The sequence below is a fragment of the Lasioglossum baleicum genome, chromosome 14, assembly GCF_051020765.1.
Source record: "Lasioglossum baleicum chromosome 14, iyLasBale1, whole genome shotgun sequence".
NCBI lineage: Eukaryota > Metazoa > Arthropoda > Insecta > Hymenoptera > Halictidae > Lasioglossum > Lasioglossum baleicum.
This window is the reverse complement of record NC_134942.1, coordinates 7,325,560-7,345,995: the sequence shown is the minus strand read 5'-3', so window position 1 is coordinate 7,345,995 and position 20,436 is coordinate 7,325,560. Positions and strand designations below refer to the sequence as shown.

Genomic DNA, 20,436 nt, shown 5'->3' with positions numbered 1-20,436 from the left:
TTTTGTATGCAATGGTCTTATCGCTAGGACGCATAGTTTCCGAGATATAAGCGGAAAACCGAAAAAGGGATCTTCTACGTGCCCCCTGCACCCCGCTCACCTCCTATGAGTGGGGACTTTTAGTATGTTTACCTCCTAACTAGTCCAAACAAAGTCCCAAAGTTGAAAATTGTGTTCCTTCCATTTCCCTCTACGACTTTTCGTTGACTGGACTAATGACGCGGGATTGCAATCCCTAGTTTCGGCTAAATACGCTTTTTAGGGGTAGAAAGCACCCCTAAACCTCTGGAGATGGAAACGTTTGTGGCTAATTATTTCGTAAAGGATTCATATTTTTTCCAATATTAAAGAAGTTATCGTCTCTTTACGAGCGTCCCAATATTTTTGTGACCGACTGTAGCTTACTGCAAAATGCTAATTTTGTGGAGGTGTGCGTGTCGCGTCGCGATTGTTTCTCCATTTCGTAATACGTATGTACATATCGATCACGGCTTCGATTCAATAGCGGCGTAGGTTAAAGGGGGGAAATGTTACACGATTGATTGGACACCTTGCTCATTACAAAAACCTCTGGTCTCGCCTGAAATTCCGAGCGAGTTTCTACTGCGCTTGCTCTTAGCATTTCCGATAACAGGAGTCAACGTCCGGATTACTTGCTTATTGAAAGTCTGTCTTTACTTCGGCCAATAATGGTTCAGCTACGAGTTGGTAGAACGACTGACTGAGTAAACAACAATTTCTATGAAGTAATTCGAAGTGTAGTGTCATGGTCGCAGGGAAGACGCCACGTGTCGGCGAGCGAAGGTTAAACAGTGGCAGCAAGTGGAAAGAGTGGAGAGAGCGGGGCCGATCGAAAGAGGCGCGATTCATTTACCTGTTCCACTTGCGAAGTCTCGTTCCGGCGCGGCGGCGTGTTGGTCGCCCGTTGCGTTGGTTAGGCTGTGTGCCAACGAGCGCGCGCGCGCTCCGTAATCCAACCGATTACTATTGTAGTTCTCGTTTTCAGCGTGGCGACCGGTGGCAATTCGTTTTCGATAATTGAAATGGATTTCACGGGACACGCGTCCGGGATGCGTGCGCTATTGTTCCATAGAAATTGCACGGGTCCACAGCCGGTGAGCCGCGTCCAATAATAAAATGACACGTCGCGAGCCTCGATATACAATGAATTTGTTTATTAGTTTGAAACGCGTCGGGCGACGTGCCACGGCGGTAGATAGGAGTGATCGCGACATTTACAGGTCTCCGGGACTCGCTCGTTGCTAACGTCCCGCGACACCGCAACCGTAAATAATTAATCAACCGTTGCAGCTTCCTCTCGCTCGAGTTTCCGCTTCCTGTTTTGTAAAGCACGGCGGAAACCGTTTTCATTTGCGGATCGAGTTACGCGAACGCGAAGAGAGAGAGAGAGAGAGAGAGAGAGAGAGAGAGAGAGAGAGAGAGAGAGAGAGAGAGAGAGAGAGAGAGGGACAAAAAAAACGCACGCGCAAACAGGAACGTTCCAGCATTTTTCCGAGAGAGCTACCTACTCCCTGCCTCTATCTCCGTCGACTTTTCCAGCGAGTTACACCGGCGAGCTTTCCACCTCTGATTCAGCCGCGGCAAGGGACGCGTCTTTTCGAAAACCGCTGATTCATGCGGCCGGCCCGGCCCGGCCCGGCCCAGCACAATAATCTATCTCATTCAGCTTTTCAACCTGAAAACGTCTACTTAGAATGAAGTCATTGATTTCAGATACGAGACAGGTTATTTATAACGGGAAGCCTCCTGCCCGCGATCCCCTCTCCCTCTCCGTCTCTCTTTCTCCCGATGCACGTACGGATCTAACGCGCCTGCGAAAGAATGCGGATGCCCGGAGAACTCCGATATTTCCTCGTGCGGCAACCTTTCGTTACCGTGAGCCGACGTCTCGTCTATTTCGTGCCTTGCGCCTCGCGTTCCAGCAAAAATGCGGGAACCGGAGTGCCGGGCGATAATCCTCTGGAAATAACACACCCTCGGACGGGAAACAATGTTGCGGTCACCAGTCAATGTAGAGAAAAGTTTAATCGGAACCGTTCAATATTTTCTACCGGGCTTTATTATTGTTGTACTCCTCTTGTTCTTGTTTGCACTCCCATTTCCATGAAGAATGAAAGCCCCCCGCATTCACACGTGGACTCTCCTCGGCGGTGTGCACGCCCTTTTGCATTCTTGTACCCCTTGAAATAGTAGAGCCCTACCGTTCCGCATTCCTCCTAGGCCCTTTGTGTACCGTGACCTCTTTTGCAATTCTACAGAAGGACTCTTAAACAGTTGTGTGGTACTCTTTATTCTCAAACACACTCCTGGAAATTGCCAGCCCTTGTGTTCTCCAGACACCCTTTATTACAGTACACTTTGTATTTCCATGCCATTCCTCACATTTTTCTTGACCCCCTCGCATTGAACGCCGATTGCGATTTTTTCTTCCTCAGATGCTTACGGATGGGCGTGTGTCATTCCCGCATCCTAAACACCTCAGGAAAGGGTTGCCCTTTCGCATTCCTAAAGAGACGACAACAATAATCGCACCTCTTTTTATAGAAATTGCAACAGCAACCTTCCCCTTCTATTCTTATCATTCTTCGTTTATATTTGGCCGGAAAGGGTATTTTCCCGAAGACCCTCCACTTTTGTGCCCTTTGAACCCAACATCAGCGACCCTTGCATTCTCCGTGTCCCTTTTCCTTGAAGGACCCTCACATTCCATGAAAGGACCTTCACACAGGAATATGTTTTCTTTGCAACTCTCAGTGGACCTTGGCCCTTTGTTGACCTAAACGGATTTACAAATGCAACTAGATTTTGGGAATTGAGAAAAATCCCGTGGTCACACCATCCTGCTCCGTACCGCGAACGTAGCTCGCTTACCCTCGATTACCATCCGCCTAACTGCATCTCGAGGCGGCTACGGACTACCACGCATATATTAGAATAAATTCCTGCAGCAACTCTCGCGCCGTAGAGGAATTCCGGGTCCATAGAAATTTTGCAAAATGGACCGAACAAGATGAAACGGATAGAATTTCCTTGACGCATCGTCAGACGCTCCTCATTTATCCTCGAAATGAAAGTTTGCTCGGAGGGAACGTTTTCCTTTCGTCCGTGCCCTGAGTACCTATCAGTCGGACCCGATTTACGATGTTTTCGCGTAGCGGTTCCCTCTCACGGGGAATTCTCAGTTAATTAATGGCACGCCAAACGATCCTCCTCAAGAAACGCCGGCACGTACGTCTGCGAATTCTATTCCGCTGCCAAGCGAAAGCTCGAATGATCACACGGGCGAACAATTACTCTTTCAATCTTCCGTATTCCGTTTAATTCCGGGCGATTCGCGAGCCCGTATCAAATCAAATCTTCTCAGAAATGTCAAGCTGTGCATCGTACGCCAAAATTCGTACCACGAAAATTTTCGAACGTGGACGTAAATTCGTTTCGAAAGCGGCGCGCGATCAACAAATTATCGCGGGCTCGTTGGAAAAAGGTGGTAAGCGACGGGCTAAACGGCTAAACGAGGCGGTCAACTTTCACAAGCGGGGAACCGGGCGCGTTAAGTGCTCTCTTTTCGATCGATTAATATCGTTACCGGACAGCTCCGACAGTTTTTATCCGTGACGGCGAAAATTATCGTCGTGCACGCGTGAAAACGAGAGCAACCGGTGGAAACGCGCGCGGACTGTTCCTCGGGAAAACGTCGAGTCGCTCCGACGTTCAACGTTTATCGGAATCGCATCGTTCCGTCGCGCGATCGCTCGCATCATTCTTGCTTCTTGCACAGAGCGAACTCTGCCAGAACGACTCTTTTACATCCATAGCTATGCTGCCGCTCACGGCACCGTGAATAATTTTTATACCCCGAACATATTTCACCAATTTTACGGTCGACTCGCGCGCTCCACGTCCGTTCTCTCCAAATAACAATCAGACAGAAAAATTGTCTCGTGACAAACACCTGTTTATCTCTGTCGTCTTTTTGCCGACGAATCTCTCTTAGCTTTGGAAACGCGGAAACGTCATGCGTAATTCAAACAAATGCAGGAGCTTTTAGCAGATAAAATGCGAGTCGCTGTATTTATCCGAAATAAGCTCCCCGTGTGTTTCCGTTTCGTTTTACGAAATAAAAGTTTATAAATCTCTCCCGGCGCCGGAGGACGCGACCAAAAACGCGTAAAAAGGAAACAATATTCACTGTCACCGGCGCGTTTCAAGCTGTGGGGAAACGTTAAATATTAGCGACTTCGTTATTCGGCGGTTTGTCCAATTTTCGGCAGTTTCATTTTACGCGAGCTAATTCGATGAACCTCCCGATATTCGACGAGGTAATAATAAAAGTAGGTTGCGCTAAAAGCAGGTTTTTCGGCGAATCGTGAATATTTTCCGGTGTCCTGCGGCGAGGATCCCTAGCAAGAAAGTTCACGAAAACGGCGCATTTCTTCTTGGCCACACGGTTTTAGTACTATTTTATGAGGCACATTTTCTTCGAGACCTACTAACCCATATCCCTAAAAAGCCAAATGTGACGTTTAGCCCGTACGGGAGACGGCTCCCGATATATCGATCGGCCCGGTGAAATTTAAAGAATTGATTGGCCGGGAACGCGGAGAAATATCAGAGGAAATCGCGGCCGGCCCGGGACTGGCACGAATCAACCGATTCGATGACAGTCTGCCAAAAAATCTCCCGCATAGATATTCCGGCGACGACCTCTTAAAAATCGAATAGAAAGAACTGAAATTATTCAGCACTCCAGCAACGAGCTGCTTCTTCATCCCCGTTTGACTTCTATAGCCACAAATTACACGCCGGAAGTAGACGTTTCACGAAATTTTAACACAATCCTTCGCCCACGACAATTTTCCCGAAAAGAACACCGGTGACTTGGCCCGAAGTTCTCCCTGAAACTATGTTTCAGCCGTGCCTGAAAACTTCCGGAAACCCCGCTGCGAGGATTTTGTTAAAATTCAGAGAAACTGCGCGAATTCGTTACTCAATTTTGCCAAACTTCCGAACGAATCTGGACGGCTTTAATTTCGCAAAATATTCGAGCCTGTTCTACCCGGAAGAATAAACGTGGGCAAATTCGACGGGACAAATCCGCTCGCCCACCGTACATGTCAAAAATACGTCGTTTAATTTTCTGCTAATTATACGGAAGCGGGTACGTCTCGCTGATTTTTATGAAACTCAAATGTGTTGTAAACTTCATAATTTTATGCAACTTTTTCCTGTGCGTGAAGTATTGACATTTCGGTGATTTCATTAAAGAATGAAGTGCAATTGCACCTGGCGGGTGCATCCACATAAAAAGTAAGGTCATAGCACGTGATCTTTTCCTGTATTATTTTTTTCTATTTTTACTTGGAAAAGAGTGGGGTAACTTGTCTCAGTTTCAAGAATCATCCTGTATAGGAAAAAGTTGTTCAGAATGATGACAGCATACAGTGGCCCACAAAAGTGTTCGTACGCCCTTTAAAACAGAATAACTTTTTATAATTGTACCAAATGACCTGTAAAACGACCTTTTGTATGCAATTAGAAGCATTGGTTTACTAAATGAAGTGCAACAAAAACCTTTCCAAAAATTATAATTTACAAGGTTACATGCAAAAATAAAAAAGGCATTTTTTAAAACTTTTTTATTTGAACCCCTAATGGAAATTTAAAATATATTTTCATACAGGGGCCACATAAAAATGTTTTAAAAAATGCATTTTTTATTTTTGCATGTAACCTTGTAAATTATAATTTTTGGAAAATTCTTTTTGCACATCATTTAGTAAACCAATGCTTCTCTAATTGTTTACGAAACATCATATCGTTTGGTATATACAATTATAAAAAAGTGATTCCGTTTTAAACGGTGTAAGAACACTTTTGTGGGCCACTGTATTTCAGGTTCATGAAAATCGGTGAGGTGTACACTTATCTGTATAATTACCAATTCTTTTGACGGTCGGTTGCTTTGATGTATTAACCAAGGACAATTCCGAGGAAACTGAGGAGAAGGTTCGGAGGGGATTGGCCGAGGGCGGTGGTTTTTCAGCGTTGCGTTCGCGTTTTTATCGGGGCCGTTTAATCGAGGAATGATCTTGTTGCTCGTTTCCCCATTCGAAAAGAGTATCCTCGAGTTCCGCGTCCTGTTCGCCGCATTACTGCAAATAATTCCACGCCGGCTCATCGAAACGCCCTGCGCCAGAGCCATTCGATTCATAACGTCCGAGTTAACCGCGCCGGGCCAAACTTATTCTCGTTTCATCTATTTTTCCACTGCATATTCATTAGACTCGTAACGCGCTGCGCCGGACGTTCCCGGTATAATCGGCGTGTTCGTTATCGGATGCACTCCGGGGGCTGGTGGCCCGGTCCGGTGCACCGGCGCGCATCGTTCGCGAAAATACCGCCCAGAGCATTCACCATCCCGGAAACAAATTTAAAAATATTCACTTCCTAGCGATACATAATACAACATGTTCTATAGACTGTTCGGCAATTTCCTTTCCTATTTGACCAATTTAATTGCCATTAAACGACACCGGAACGTGCTCATTCGATACTCATCGTTTAACGTCATTTGATACATTGCGAACGAGCTTTGTCCATTTTGTAAACGCAATTTCGAATTAATTATGAAACGCGTGCGATTTCATTGCGAGCTCGCGTATCTTGAATAAAAATCGGGTTGAAATATCGTTGTGCACTTTTGTTCGAAAATACAGAGTTTCAAGAGATGGAAGGTCAATATTGGAACCACTCTTATCAGAAATCAGTAGTATTTATACGTGGTCTGTCCGAAAAGTATCCGATCTTGTGCTGTAGCGTGTAGAAATATCATTCCTGGTTAATATCAATGGTGTCCCCTTCAAAGTACAGTCAAACCTGTTTTTATGCGATTTTTTTGTGCGATTTTTTTTATGCGGTATATGAATATCAGATCAGATCACCAGTATACCTCGGAAGACGTTGTCATTATCAAGAAAGTGTTCCTACAAAAGTTCCTACAAAATTACATTACTTAGTATTAATTGTTTTCTTGTGGGTGGAGTGGTGGAGGACATTCCAAGGTCACCTTGATTTTTTTAAAATGGAATATACTATTTTTTATACCGTCGAACAATAGAGTATCAAATTTTGAGTATATAAGTGTTGGCCTTCATATGTCCTAAACCGTTAAAGTTAACGAGATATTATCGAAAAAAATTTTTTTCTTCTTTGGATAATATCTCGTTAACTATTAGGTTTAGGACATATGAAGGTCAACACTTTTATATTCAGAATTTGATACTCTATCGATCTATGGTATAAAAATATCCATTTTAAAAAATCAAAGTAACCTTGAAATGTCCTCCACCACTCCATCCAAAAGAAAACAATTAATATTACGTGATGTAGCCCGTCATACCAAACAACTTTTGTAGGAACACTTTCTTGATAACGACAACGTTTTCCGAGATATCCTGGTGATCTCATTTCAGCAGGACACCCTGTATACAGTAATGAGTTATGTACACTTTGAAAGTTTCTCCATGTTTAAAATGAGAAGTTAAAATTTTTTAAAATGTTTCCACGTGTAATTTAATTATTTAGTTTGTTTGGAAAGCACTTTTTCTCTCTATTTCGTAAAGCTTTGACATATTCTCTAAGTGAGACTTTTTTTATGCGGTCCCTCTCCACCGCATAAAAATAAATTTTCTGTAATATGTTGTGAAAAATTATTTGTTGTAGCTATTTATGAAGTTTTTGAATATCTTTTTTTCTGGGGTTTTTTTCTGTGGTCCCTAGCTACCGCACAAAAACAGGTTTGACTGTATTGTCCATTAGAAACCACAACTTTCTTCCAGCGATCCTCCCACTTACGGTTTCCGAACAAGAATGCCCAAGTTCCTGACGAAATGTAATGCATATCTGTTGTTCCACACGTTCGGTCATTATAAAACGCGACGCTCACTTAATTCGATGCTTACAAAACTGCGTATCGTTTCCAAATGATGGTATGCAGAGATTTGTTGCGGCAGGCCACTTATTACAAGGTCCTCTAACATAAACACGCGCTATGCGCCTTAAGGGGCCTATTCTCGATCAAGCATTTTGCGCAACAATGCCCATTGCGCATGTAAAATCAGAATCTCTTGATATTTTGTGCACAACAAACTGGTTGCGCAACCATGTGTACTGTGAATGGCAATGTTGCACATTGCACAGACGAGTCTCATCACTACGGAGTGAAAAACTGAACGATTGCTCAAATTATGTGTCAACGTGAATAAACAATTCGGATTTGCGTAACATCATGCTCCCCATAATTGTTGCGCAACATGCTTGATCGTGAATAGGCCCCTTTAGCCCACTTAGGAACGAAGATGTAGAGGTCGGACACGTTCCGGACAGACCACGTACGTAGCACATTCATGAACGAATAACATTTATTCGTGGTAAGTAGTAAGTAGGTACACAGCAGTGTTGGGCATTAATCGATTGAAATTTTAACCATGATTGATTGATTAATGTATACGATTAAAAAAAGAAATCGTCGAATAAATCGGCGATTGATTCAATCGATTGATGAAGTTAATCGTCAATCGTTGATTAAATGAAGAAATCGTCGAATAAATCGGCGATTGATTCAATCGATTGATTTAATCGTCAATCGTTGATTAAAAAAAGGAATCATCGAAAAAAAACATAAAAGCACGTAAACAGAATTTGTATTATGGACCAAATGACAATACACCTAAACTCAGTTTACATTTTTTTCAGTATGCATACAGTTCTGATTACGTATTTCATTTCGATTCAGCAATAATCATTAATCAATTATCCGATTGACGATTAATAATCGTTAATCGCAATTAACGACTAAAGTAGGAGATTAATCGTTAGTTGCGATTAACGATTGAAGTAGAGTCGTCAATCGTTGATTAATTTTTTGCCCAACACTGGTACACAGCAGCTTGAATCGAAACACATACGGCGAAACCGTACAGTGACTGATACGTGCAAGAATGAGCGGAAGCTGTCACCATTCACAGTGGGCGAGGGTGGAAGAGCATAAATTCCGAATTAAAAAGAAGGGGCTAAGGGTTGATCCACTGACCTCTGTGTCGTTCCACCACATGTGCAGCCTGTAATTCCTGAGCACGGACGGGTGCTCGTTGATGTGGTCGACGGCCAGCTTCACCGACGGCATGACGCCGCGTCCGATGTGGCTCTCGGGCACGTGGCTGCCGTAGGGGAAGAAGCCAGCGATGTAGACGTCTCGTCTCTTCACTCCACCCAGGTTGATGGGTTTCTGTGCGGCACAGGTAGCGATGGCGTCCACAAAGAGCAAGACGCCGCACAGGTAACGCCACGTAAACAACAGGTAAGACCAGCGGCGTCTCCTCTCGATCCTCCGAGGGTTAGTTTTCATCATGGTCGTCATGATCGCTTCTCGACGGTGGCCCTCTACGATTCCTAGAACCTCTCGAACAAGCCCTTTCGCTATCGGCTCTGTCGCTCGAACAGCAAATCGCTCGTGCTAATCTCGCCCTAATCTCGGCCAGAGGTTCTTCGATACTATCTCATCGCGGTCGCGCGAACCACAGCGTTCTAATGGCGTCCTAGGTTTAATTGACTATATTCGCTCGCCGACTAGGATGCGAGCATTCTCCGGCCGTCTGGTCCGCTTCGAGAACCCATCTTATTTTATAGTTAATTCGATTGAAGCGACGAGGAATGCTTTCGATGGTGGAACGGGGGGACGATGACGCGCGCCAAGCGCCTTCGATGGACTCGCAGATTAGGGGAACCGCGAGAAGCGTAATCGAGAACGTCCCTTCCGATCCTGGGGCTGGTCAGCGCTGCCGATCGCGACTTCCTCCGACTCCGATTCTCATCGCGCGACAACATTCGCCGTCGATCCTCGCTCAACGACCCGCGATCTTCGGACTGGACCTGCAACAGAGATTCGGACCATTAGTCGGAGCTTGGAATGTGAGTAGAATTATGTCACCATTTTTTAGGCATTTCCAGTAGTGCAATTAAAATATGTTTTAGACAAAAGCTTCTCAGTACTTGGTGAGCTACATGTTCGCATATTCTTAAATCTGCAGAAAAATGCTTTTTACGTAAAAAAGAAAAGGTCACCTTGACTTTTTAAAATGGCCAGAGTTGGGCATTATTTGGTGAAACAAATATATTACTATTCAAATACTATTTAATATTTTAGATTTTATTTTGCTTAAAGAAAACAGTATTATAAATAAGATATACAATCTCGAAAATAAAATATTTCTATTTGATCAATCTGAACCTCAAAATAAAATATTTCTATTTCAGCAATTTGATCCGAAAATAATATTTTACTGTTTGCATTGTTATATAATACTCTGAGAAACCGCATAAACATGGTCTATCTTATCGTTAAGAAACGATGTACACTCATAAATGTATATTGAATTCGAACCATTATTTTCGGCAATAATATTTAAAATTGAAATTGAAAGTACATACAAAATACAAATTATCTCAATATTCTTCAAATAAAATAGTTTTCGATAAAATTACGGCCTCAAATAAATTATTTTATTTTCAAAAATTACTGCATCAAATCAAATATTTTATTATCAAAGTTGTACACATACTTTAAAATAAATATTATTATTTATTATTTACTACTTAAAATACTATTTTCCCCAGCTCTGCCTTATACCAGCTACCGAAAATTGGCACGAAATTACCGGAGTACCCAATAAATTCGTAAAATCCACAATGTAACTATGAATCTTCATAGCGTAGAGGCTACGTCTACATTTGTTGCAACACCTCGTTCTTTTGTTGCCGCGGAACCGCAAAAAGTTCGTAAATTCAGTAGCTGGCTGCTGAGCCAAATTAAAATGGGTGGTTTCTCAGCTGTTCCCCGTGCAGGCCAGAATAAAATAATAATTTCCACGCTCCCGTGGCTTTTCCTCCATCGATACAAGCCCGGATGATAAAACCGCGAAGCCCCTGGCCACGAAATTGTCTCGTGCAAGCATAAGTAACAGTAATGAACATCCCTCCGTAACCGGGAGCCCATTTGCGTGGCGGCGGCGGCGTTTACATCGCTGCACAGCGCGGGTTCCGTTCTCGAGAGAACGCGTCTTCTTCCCCGTTCTCGCTGGAAGTTGGCTGACTAATTCCAATATGAAGCAGCGGCTTCTAAGGCTGCAATCTCCGCGGATGGAACAGCGGCAGAGTTAACATTGTGATTCGAAGCCAAACAACTAGCGCGGCGGTCGTCGGTCGCCTAAGTTTGTCACGGGGATCTCTTTGAACGAGCAAAACCAACTTTTCCTCTTCCTCTCTCCCTCCCTCTCTCTCTCTCTCTCTCTCTCTCTCTCTTCGGTAAACGAGAACCTAAAGATTACAGAGCATGAAGGATCCGAAGCGAGTAGAATAATTTTCGAGACGGGATAAAACGATTGGGGATCGGTCTATTCATTTTCCTCTGGACGGTGAAAGGGATACCTCCTGCAAAACGTTTCCGGATCCTTGGTGCTCGCTCCTCCCTTCCTCTTTGACCCGTCCGCTTCCCGAGGAAAACGAGAGAATAATACCCTCGCGAGTTATCTTCTTTCTCGCCATGTTTAACACTTTCATGAAAATCAATTCCCACGGCGATCTATCGGGTTTTCTATCAAATCTACTACTTTTGTAATCGCGTAACTTTGATTATTTCGACTCGGAAAAAATCACACATGTGCGTCGAACACCAATGATGATTCAATCGTGTCCCTGAAAATAATTCCTGAAATCCAGAAAATTCTTGCTAAAGATAATTATATAGAAAACCACAGACTATTTTGGCATTTCGTAAAGATTCGTAAAGAGAGGCGGCGCGAGGGAAGACAACGGAAGCGTGGTTTCGGAGTGAAACCGCTGCGGGAGGTAGTTGAAGCGAAACCACGTAAGACGGATTCAATGTTCCCGATGCGATTAAAACGCGGCGAGTCTGCTCGGTTTCCGGAATAGCCTTTGGCGGAGCGTGTTCTATCTCCAGCTTCTCCGGACGAGAAACACGGTTTTTCGTAGTGTGCACGAATGAAACGAACGCGCAAACAGCGTCGTTAACGTTTTGGGCCGGTTTTTCCCATTATTTTTACGGGCGGCCGCGACACCGTGCTCGTCGAGCTTATTAGGAGAACCGTGCCGGAAGACTTTTTACCGCGGTCCGCACGGTTAAACGCTCGTAACGAGGTTTTTTCATTACTGGTAAGTGGTGTTCGATACGACGAACGCGGCATGGTGCGGCGAACGTCTCCGTCCGACCGTTTATCGAGCAATACTACCGATTACGGGCGGCTCCCGTGTCGCTACCACTTGCGAGACCATCGTCGGACGTTTCCCGGATGCAAAGAATCCCGTTTCTCGCGCGAAACGACCCTGGCGACTCGTTCTCTTGCGTCTTGAGACGTTGCGAGTTCTCTTCTGGTTATGGTGTTTTAATGAATTAATTCTGTCTCCCATTTTTGAGGTGCGGCACTCAATGTGTCGAGGGGTTTTACCCCTAAACCAGACATCCAGTAAACAAAGATACATGTGAAATATTCTTTTTATTTAATAAGACTGCGGATCTGGACGCAAAATGAGAATTTTCTGCATCAATTGCAAAAGTATACCTTTTTCTTCTGTTTTAAATTAAAAACAGAATATCCGCAGTAGCGTGGACCTTATTTTTCGACCATGAAATTTTACGCACGTCTTCCCTCCAATATTGTTCCATTTCATGAAAACATATGTCCAAAGTTTTAGATCAATCGGACGTCGGCAAGACGTGCCACATAGGAGTGGACCTTAGCTATGCCTGGTGAAATTTTTTTTAAGAATGAATTTTTTCCTGCAAAAGATAAAGGGAAGACGTGCCACATTGACGTTGAAGTTGCGAAAAACATGAAATTTTGTAGGGATGGGAATTTCATGTTTTTCGCAACTTCAACGTCAATGTGGCACGTCTTCCCTTTATCCGATCAACTGCATCTCCTGCAGGAATTATTTTCTTATCCAATGGCACAATTTTAGGGTGGGGGGGGGGAGGGGTGAAAAAGGTCTCGCAAAAAAACGTCCACCCTAATCCGCAGTCTAATAATAAAAATTGCCAACATCCCGAGTAAACATTCCGTCTGCCCAAGGAATAGGGACTTGGCTGCAGGATGATGCAGCAGTCACGAGATGAAATTGGTGGTGAAAAGATGAATTGGTGGTGGGAGTACCGAGGAGCCACGAGTAAGTCAATTTAAAAATGGCCAACATTCCGAGTAAATATTACGTCTGCCTAAAGAACAGGGACTTAGCTCCCAGATGATCCAGCGACGAGATGAGAAAGGTAAAAGGGTGTCTTCAGGTGAGAGTACTGAGGAGTCAGTCAATTTAAAAATGGCCGAGCAGCCAGCACACGAAACGTGGACCAGTGTTTGCAGCCTGGAGCAAGCATCCTCAAGAGACCGGCGCTAGATCTATGAGTGGTTTGCGGGTCGAGCTTGCGATGGAGATAGGAGGGCAGGCTCGAGTGGTCCAAGAGCTGCCAAACATGCTAAACGTCCGTCGGTTCCGCGTTGCACGATCGTTCATCCTCTGACAAATTCGATGCCGTGGCTGGCCTGTGTAACCAGCCAACGTTCCAGTCTGTAACAGGTCCGGACACGCGTTAGCGCCGTCTTATCGTACGCGACACAAGTGTCTCTCTGGATGCGGGCCGTTGTTCGTGAACGTTACCGACAGCTCCATTGTAATTGGGTGCTTAACGTTTAGAGGTTCCGGACACTTAACTTTACGATCATCCCGAAGTTCATCGACTCGAGTGTTCCGGTCAAGCACGGAGCTTCGGGAAAACTGATCTCGAAACTGTTCTATCTGCTCTCGACCTCTCCTACCAGCCGCGCACTCGAGAATCCCCTGTCGTCTTCGCCTATCTAGGGTCCCGAGCTCGTCGCAACGTGGAACCTCGTTCATCCGAAACGGAGAACTTGCTTATTGCGCGTTAGCGACGCAAACTATCCCCGATCGCCGATTACTCGGTTTGTCTGCCTCCACGCTAATCGCGTCGCGGTCGATCCTCACGCAGCAGACTCGTTGCGTAATCACCTGAGCAGGTGAGCTCGTTAAAATCGGTGAGGAAGATAAATGTGTACTTAGTTTCTGTAGGCTACAACTGATGCTCGAATATTTCATTCGCAGCGAAATCTGCAGTTAGGTTCCCGTTCTACGCAGTACGGGAAGCGGTCCCGTAAATCTGCTGGCAGTAATTCGATGTGTCTCAATGCGATACCAGAAGTTCGCACCTGCTGGGATCTCGTTGACTGGCGTCGGACTTCGAGTTTCCAGAGTGCTTTCGGTGGGTTGCCGATACTCCGCATCCGCGGCAAGTAATTAATCTTCGTTGCCGCGGGACACGTCAAAGGGGCGCATCAGCAAATTATGAATTATTTTCGTGGCACACGGTTCGCCGACTTCTAAAAGCGGTCGGTCGAACAGCGCCCGTCCCGGCGCGGCGAGAAGGATGCTTCCGTCCCGAAAGGATCGATAGAGAGTAATTTCGTGGGGTTTCATCGTGTCACTTTATTCTTTAGGTATTTAGACTTAAAGAGATCTCCTCGCTTAAAATATAAGCTATTGTTACCTTAACACTTTATACAGTTATTCCCATCATTCATCCTACCTAGCACGGTTTTAAGTAACCAATCTCTTCCATCTACGCACGTAGAACATGGAGACAAAAATGTGTCGTTGAAATCCGCAGTGTAATAATGAGGCGTTTACCTGTTTTTACTTTGACGTCTCTGTTTGATCAGGCCACCCAGTATATCGTGGACCATGGATTCAAGGTAGCTAAACCGAAGCCGGATGTTTCTTATCGTTCGTGCGCAAATCGATCCGGCCGGATGCACACGTGTGCGTGCCAGTGTGTCCACGTAGCCGGGCTAGTTCTTGCGGTTGCGGGGATCGGGCGCTTAGGTAATTAGTTGCAGTTCCACTGCTAATTACGCAAAGACACAATTAACGAACCGGGGACACGCGCGGATCGGCTAGCTCACCGCTAAACGCAAACAATCCGAGAAGCTTGTCGATCTTTTTGTCGGGATATCGGCCGGCCTCCACCGTTCCGGCAATTAACCACATTTCCCCTTATCTTTCAACTTCTGCTCCCGCTACCGCTCCATCCTTCTCGGACGCTCAGGTCAGTTCTCTTACTTCGCTTAACAGCTTCTTTAAGAATTCATCCCACTCTTCCCGTGGCCCTTTCTCATCTCGCTGGTAGCAGTCCCGCGGCGGCGGTCTCATTCCCTTATTACTTCTTTTCTTTTTCCTTTCTTTTAAAAGCTTCTCTGCCCCGGTTCCCCGAACCGCCTACCCGATTCCTCGCCTCTTGTCTCACCCGGAGAAATTGACCGTCGCGCGGCCGAATTTCCCTCCTCTCCGCGTTTTTTCGCGCCGCCTCCGCGCTCGTTCCCGCTCCCTGCACGCTCGAGTATCTTTCAAGCCTTTTACTTTCCCTCCTTATTTCCTTTTTTTTCTCTCTCCCTCTCTCTCTCTCGTTCTTGTTCTTCTCTTGTACTACTCTTTCCATTTTTGGCTCGCGAGACTCCTTCACGTCCGCCGTTCCCCTGAAGATTCTTAGAAGAGCAAGTGTTTGAACTAGAAGTGTCACGCGAGACGGCGACATTCGAGGCGGCCTTCCTGCCTGCCTGGCTGGCTGGATGACTGGTTCTCTCTCGGCCGGTTTAAAAACACACCGGAAGTTGAAAAATAAACGTCCCTCCGGTGGACGGGAACTCGTGGAAAACTCTCCCTCAACTTTCCTCCGGCGGCCCCGGGAAAGAAGAAAGTTGCCGTAGCCGCGATCAAATCTGCCCCCCCCCCCCCCGCGTGCCACCGGTCACTCGCTCGATTCCGCTCGGAAAACGTTGCTCGACGGACCGCCATTCGATTCCAAACTGTTCCTATGGACCTCTGCGCGCTCGTGCACGACGGGTCGTCGAATCTTCGGACTCAGGTGCGCAAAGATCCTTCCGTGCGGAAATATTCGAGCAGTCAGTCTACTTCTGTATCGAAGTACAAAGTCAGCAGAAAACTTCGACGATTCCAGAAGAAAGGAACGATTGGATTGCTCGATGGCTCAAGACCGAAGTCGTACGTGTTTATTTATTTTATTAGCTAGTCGTCTATGAAATGGTCCATTTAAACATTTCATTATAACACTACAAAGTTTTTCATTCGACAATTTAATCGCGCAGCGTCTCCAGTGAGTGTCTTAAAAATCTCCGAGCCGCTTTAACAATGAATCCTCGGTTAAAATGCTAATAGCTCGCCAGCGAGATAGATAAAACGGGGCTCGTTCAGGCCGGAGAGTTAGCATGATCTACCGAGCCATATTTTTAAGAGGCACAGGGTCTAGGCCGAGGCAAAAACGAGCTCTCGATTACCGAGATCGACCGAGACTGTGACGAACGGCTCGCCGCACCGGAGCCTGATAATTCGCATCTGGGTTAAAAATAATTTTATGCATAGACTTCGGGCAGGATCCAGAACCTAATACTGAACCGTGAAAGAGCTGGAACGAGGGAACAATGGACGCCCGAGTTCAGGCTCTCGGCATCGTACGGCGCAGCTTGAACCCTTAAAGGAGCGTGAGCGGGACGCAGCTGAGCCCTCAATTTCCCGATGTCTGTTTAAAGGTAACAAGTTTCCAACCGGTGCATTCTATTCGGTCTCGAGCTGTCGAACGGTCGAACTGTTTAACTTACGCTTCTAATTTGTTGACTCCGTCGATTAGGTTGTTACAAACGAAAACGCGGATTCAATCGATTGCATTGAACTCTTTGTAACAATTAGACATGCGGGATTTTAGTTTTCATTATTAAGATAATTAAAAGAAAAAATTTTGTTCGGCTCCAATAATGGCAATTTAGTAAAAAAAGTCCTCTACACGGGTCTGCCTAGGGACACTTATCCGCCAGGGATAGTATTCTTTGACTTTGCCGAACAAACTTCTTTTTTTGCACTATTTTTTTTATGGAAATCCACCAACATATTCGTGGCATTTTTCTAATGCAAAATGATACCAAATATGATATAATTCCGATGATATTTACTTGTGTAGTGGACGATGAAAGTTTCGGGCGCAAGGAAGTACAGTTGAAAGAACTTCCCATACGCTGTTCTTCCTTGCGTTCGAAGCTTTCCATTACACAAGTAAATATCATCGGAATTATATCATATTTGGTATAATTTTGCATTAGAAAGTTCCTTAAAAAAATAATGCAAAATAAAGAAGTTTTGACAGTCGGATTAGTGTGACCTCACTGATATACCCGAGCCGTATGATGTCATTCTTCTCCAGCTTCACGGCCCCTCAAGGGGGTACACATCGCAATAGTGGGAATAGTTCTGGGTTACTTACCGGCCAGAAATTCGGGACATTCATGGATAAAATACTGTACTTTCTTCCCCGAAACGATGTTTCGTGCTTCGTGAGCCTCGGGTTAACCCGGGGTGTTAAGGGTTGATGAAGTATTCGCGGTAAAGCTAAGCAGTGGGTCTGTCAACAAGCGGAGCACGAAGGAGTGAGTTTTTGTTGGCAGGATCTGTGATTCGAGGAGCAAACACGTCGGTCGTGTTTCGGCGTGGCCTCGAATCCTCGGGCAAATGGCTCGTAATTTTTCATTAGCATGCGTCGCGGTGGTGGTCGTCGTCGCCGTCAACGTCGGCGTCGACGTCGACGAGGGTGTTATCGGCACGCGAGCCTAAACGCGGCGTGGTGCGACGCGGCAGCCCGGCACTTTCGATGTTTCTTCGTGTTCCGCGGTAGTTTGCCCTCCCCGGGTAAGGTGAAAGCGAACGACCTTCTCTTCCTGGCTCGAAAGTAAAGTCCATCGATCAAGCGATGAACCGAAGGGAACACGCCACGCCAAGCTACGCCACGCCACGCCAAGCCACGCTAGCCCCCGTACTCTCTATCAACCAAGCCGACGTCACCGTCGACGGCGCAACTGCCAGCCGGTTATTCCAGCCCGCGACTCACGGTCACCGTTGGCTAGCGTGTTACTAGCTAGTAGCGCGATACAACCGGCAGCCCGAGAATTATGTCACTATGCCAAGGCCCAACCTTGCCGCGACATGGTCGCCGATGAATACTGTATGAGACAACCTTATTACTTCGACCGGCGCTGTGGCGTGGCGGCGAACCAAACGATTCCCCGCATCGATCGGTTTCTTCGCCGTTTTCACGGCGATTCCATTGTCCTCCCGAAAAGGAATGGTAACCCGGTTTTCACTATTTCAGCGACTCGCCGCTGCTTAACCCCCGACTGCTCTCTCTCTCTCTTTCTCTTTTCTCGGGAATGTCCTCCAACCCTTTCCCTCTTTGCACAGCGGTTTTCACACCCTCTCCAAAACCCAAGTTTCCTTCGATTTTTACGAGCGCTATCCCGAAGGCAGACATCGCGCTGGTCATCGGGATTCTCGGTGGCTTCTTGATCGTAAAAACGTGCTGATGCTTCGTCTACTGTTTCGTGCAATCGGACACAATTTTTATTTTCATTTCAGAAACATTTGCAGTCCAGTGGCTAGACTCCATCAAGAAGCATATCACGGGCAATGCGATAAGTAGACCGCGGATTTTAGGCATTTATGACAAAATGAGTAGGTGTAATTCAAAACAATAAAAAGATTAAAAGTGTTTAACAGTGTCGAAATACTATTTTGATCGTATAAAAATGATTAATGAACAAAATGAATTTTTACCTAGATCCTGTAGATTGCAGTTGATGTGTAAAAATTTTATTTTGCATAAATATGCGTTATATCAATTTCATATCCATAAAATAACAAAAATCATATACAATGGACTAATTACTAGATCGGAAGAAATGTTTAATTATCAAGTTAAAATAGCTCCGACTACAAGCGATTAACACTTTGAAGTGACGTAGTAGTACGTCAGATGGATAAACGTCCACCGTTTTCTGTAGATTCCGAATTCGGCAAGCTGACACCGGTCCAAGACTAAGTGACGGAAGAGTCGAGAGACTATCGAGACATATCGGGCTACTTTATTTGAACGCGAAGTTCACCGAGCAGAAAGAAATTTGGATGACCCTACAACTTCCCCGAGAACGACCGGAAACTTCGCCGCGAGCGGCATTACGTAAGAATTATCGATCGACTGAAAGAAAATGAAAGAGTTATCGGTGGTTCGAGGAGTTCCGTGGTGTCTCCGACGACCACGCTCCATCAGTCAAGCCTTGAACCCACACGATCAGTCCGACGTGGGTTCGTTCCCCGGGCGTGGAGCGAAAATTCGCGGAAACGATTTATTGCCGATCGAAGAACAAGGCCTGGGAGCTGTATCGCCGTTCGCGTTAATACAGGAGCCGGGGGGATGGTCGACGGGAAGGAGCGCCGGTAAAATTCATGTTATGCATAATCCAATTTTCCAGTCTATCGGCTACCAGCTCGTAAATTCTCCGCAGATTGGATTACTGGTCCGGGCAGCCAGGCAGATTGTCCACTTGCGATCTAAATATTGAACATTACAGATAAATTAATGATTAAATCGATCCGACTCGAGCGCGAGGACTCCGGCTCGCAGCCGATTGATAAATATTTTTGGGAAATTTAGTAGGGGTGCGAAAATCTTGGATACCCGAGGCTCGGTTCGGCTCAGTGCCGTAACGAGGGCGTAGCGAAAACAACTGGGTTTCGGGCGCAAAACAAAGAATACCGAACCGGTTGAGGGTCGCTTGGACACTTTTCAAATCTTGCAGAAAAATTACGAACTCTCATTACAAAACACGTATCCAAATCTATACATAGAATTAAGGATTTTCATAACAATGCCTGTAACAACAGCTTCCTGCAAACGTTCGTTTAGCAAATTAAAAATTGTAAAACCGTACCTTCGTTCTTCTATTGGACAAGAGCGATTAACAAACATGTCTACAATGTTAATTGAAAAAGATGTTGCCAAAACATTAAATTACGACGATATAATAGATGTGTTTGCAAATCATGAAACGAGCAAAATTACTTTATAAAATATGCTGAACTGTTTCATGTTTTTATTATATTATTTTAACATATATCTATGTTTTGTATTTCTTTTATTTGTTCTTATTTAGGTTATAGATTATTTATTCATACAAATACCTTGACAAATACATTATTGTATATACAGGCAACTCATTTTGATGAGGTTAATAGTATTTAATATATTGCATTTAGTAAAATTTAACTTGTTACATTAAAATTTTTTTGTCAATATTGGGTTACGGGGAGGCGCAAGATAGACACTTGCCACAGACGCTTCATACCCTCGTTACGACACTGGTTCGGCTTTTTCCGATTCCGTCTTCGGATACCCGCCCATCCCTAAAGTTTAATCGGCCGATTTTCGCTAGCTGT

The 20,436-nt window shown here is 45.2% G+C and overlaps 1 protein-coding gene and 1 long non-coding RNA gene across 2 annotated transcripts in view; one reads left to right on the top strand and one right to left on the bottom strand.

Annotated features, from left to right (window-relative positions):
- The window catches only part of Gaba-b-r2 (gamma-aminobutyric acid type B receptor subunit 2), a 140,861-nt gene that overhangs the window by 88,312 nt on the left and 32,113 nt on the right, over positions 1-20,436 (bottom strand). The window contains exon 2 of the mRNA XM_076437650.1: positions 9,113-9,951. Coding sequence (XP_076293765.1) covers positions 9,113-9,439 — 327 coding nt within the window. The 5' untranslated portion in view covers positions 9,440-9,951. The remainder of the gene's footprint in view (positions 1-9,112; positions 9,952-20,436) is intronic.
- LOC143215520 (uncharacterized) overlaps positions 7,304-20,436 on the top strand; it is a 28,816-nt gene continuing 15,683 nt past the window's right edge. The window contains exon 1 of the long non-coding RNA XR_013010393.1: positions 7,304-9,990. This is a non-coding gene — a long non-coding RNA (uncharacterized LOC143215520). The remainder of the gene's footprint in view (positions 9,991-20,436) is intronic.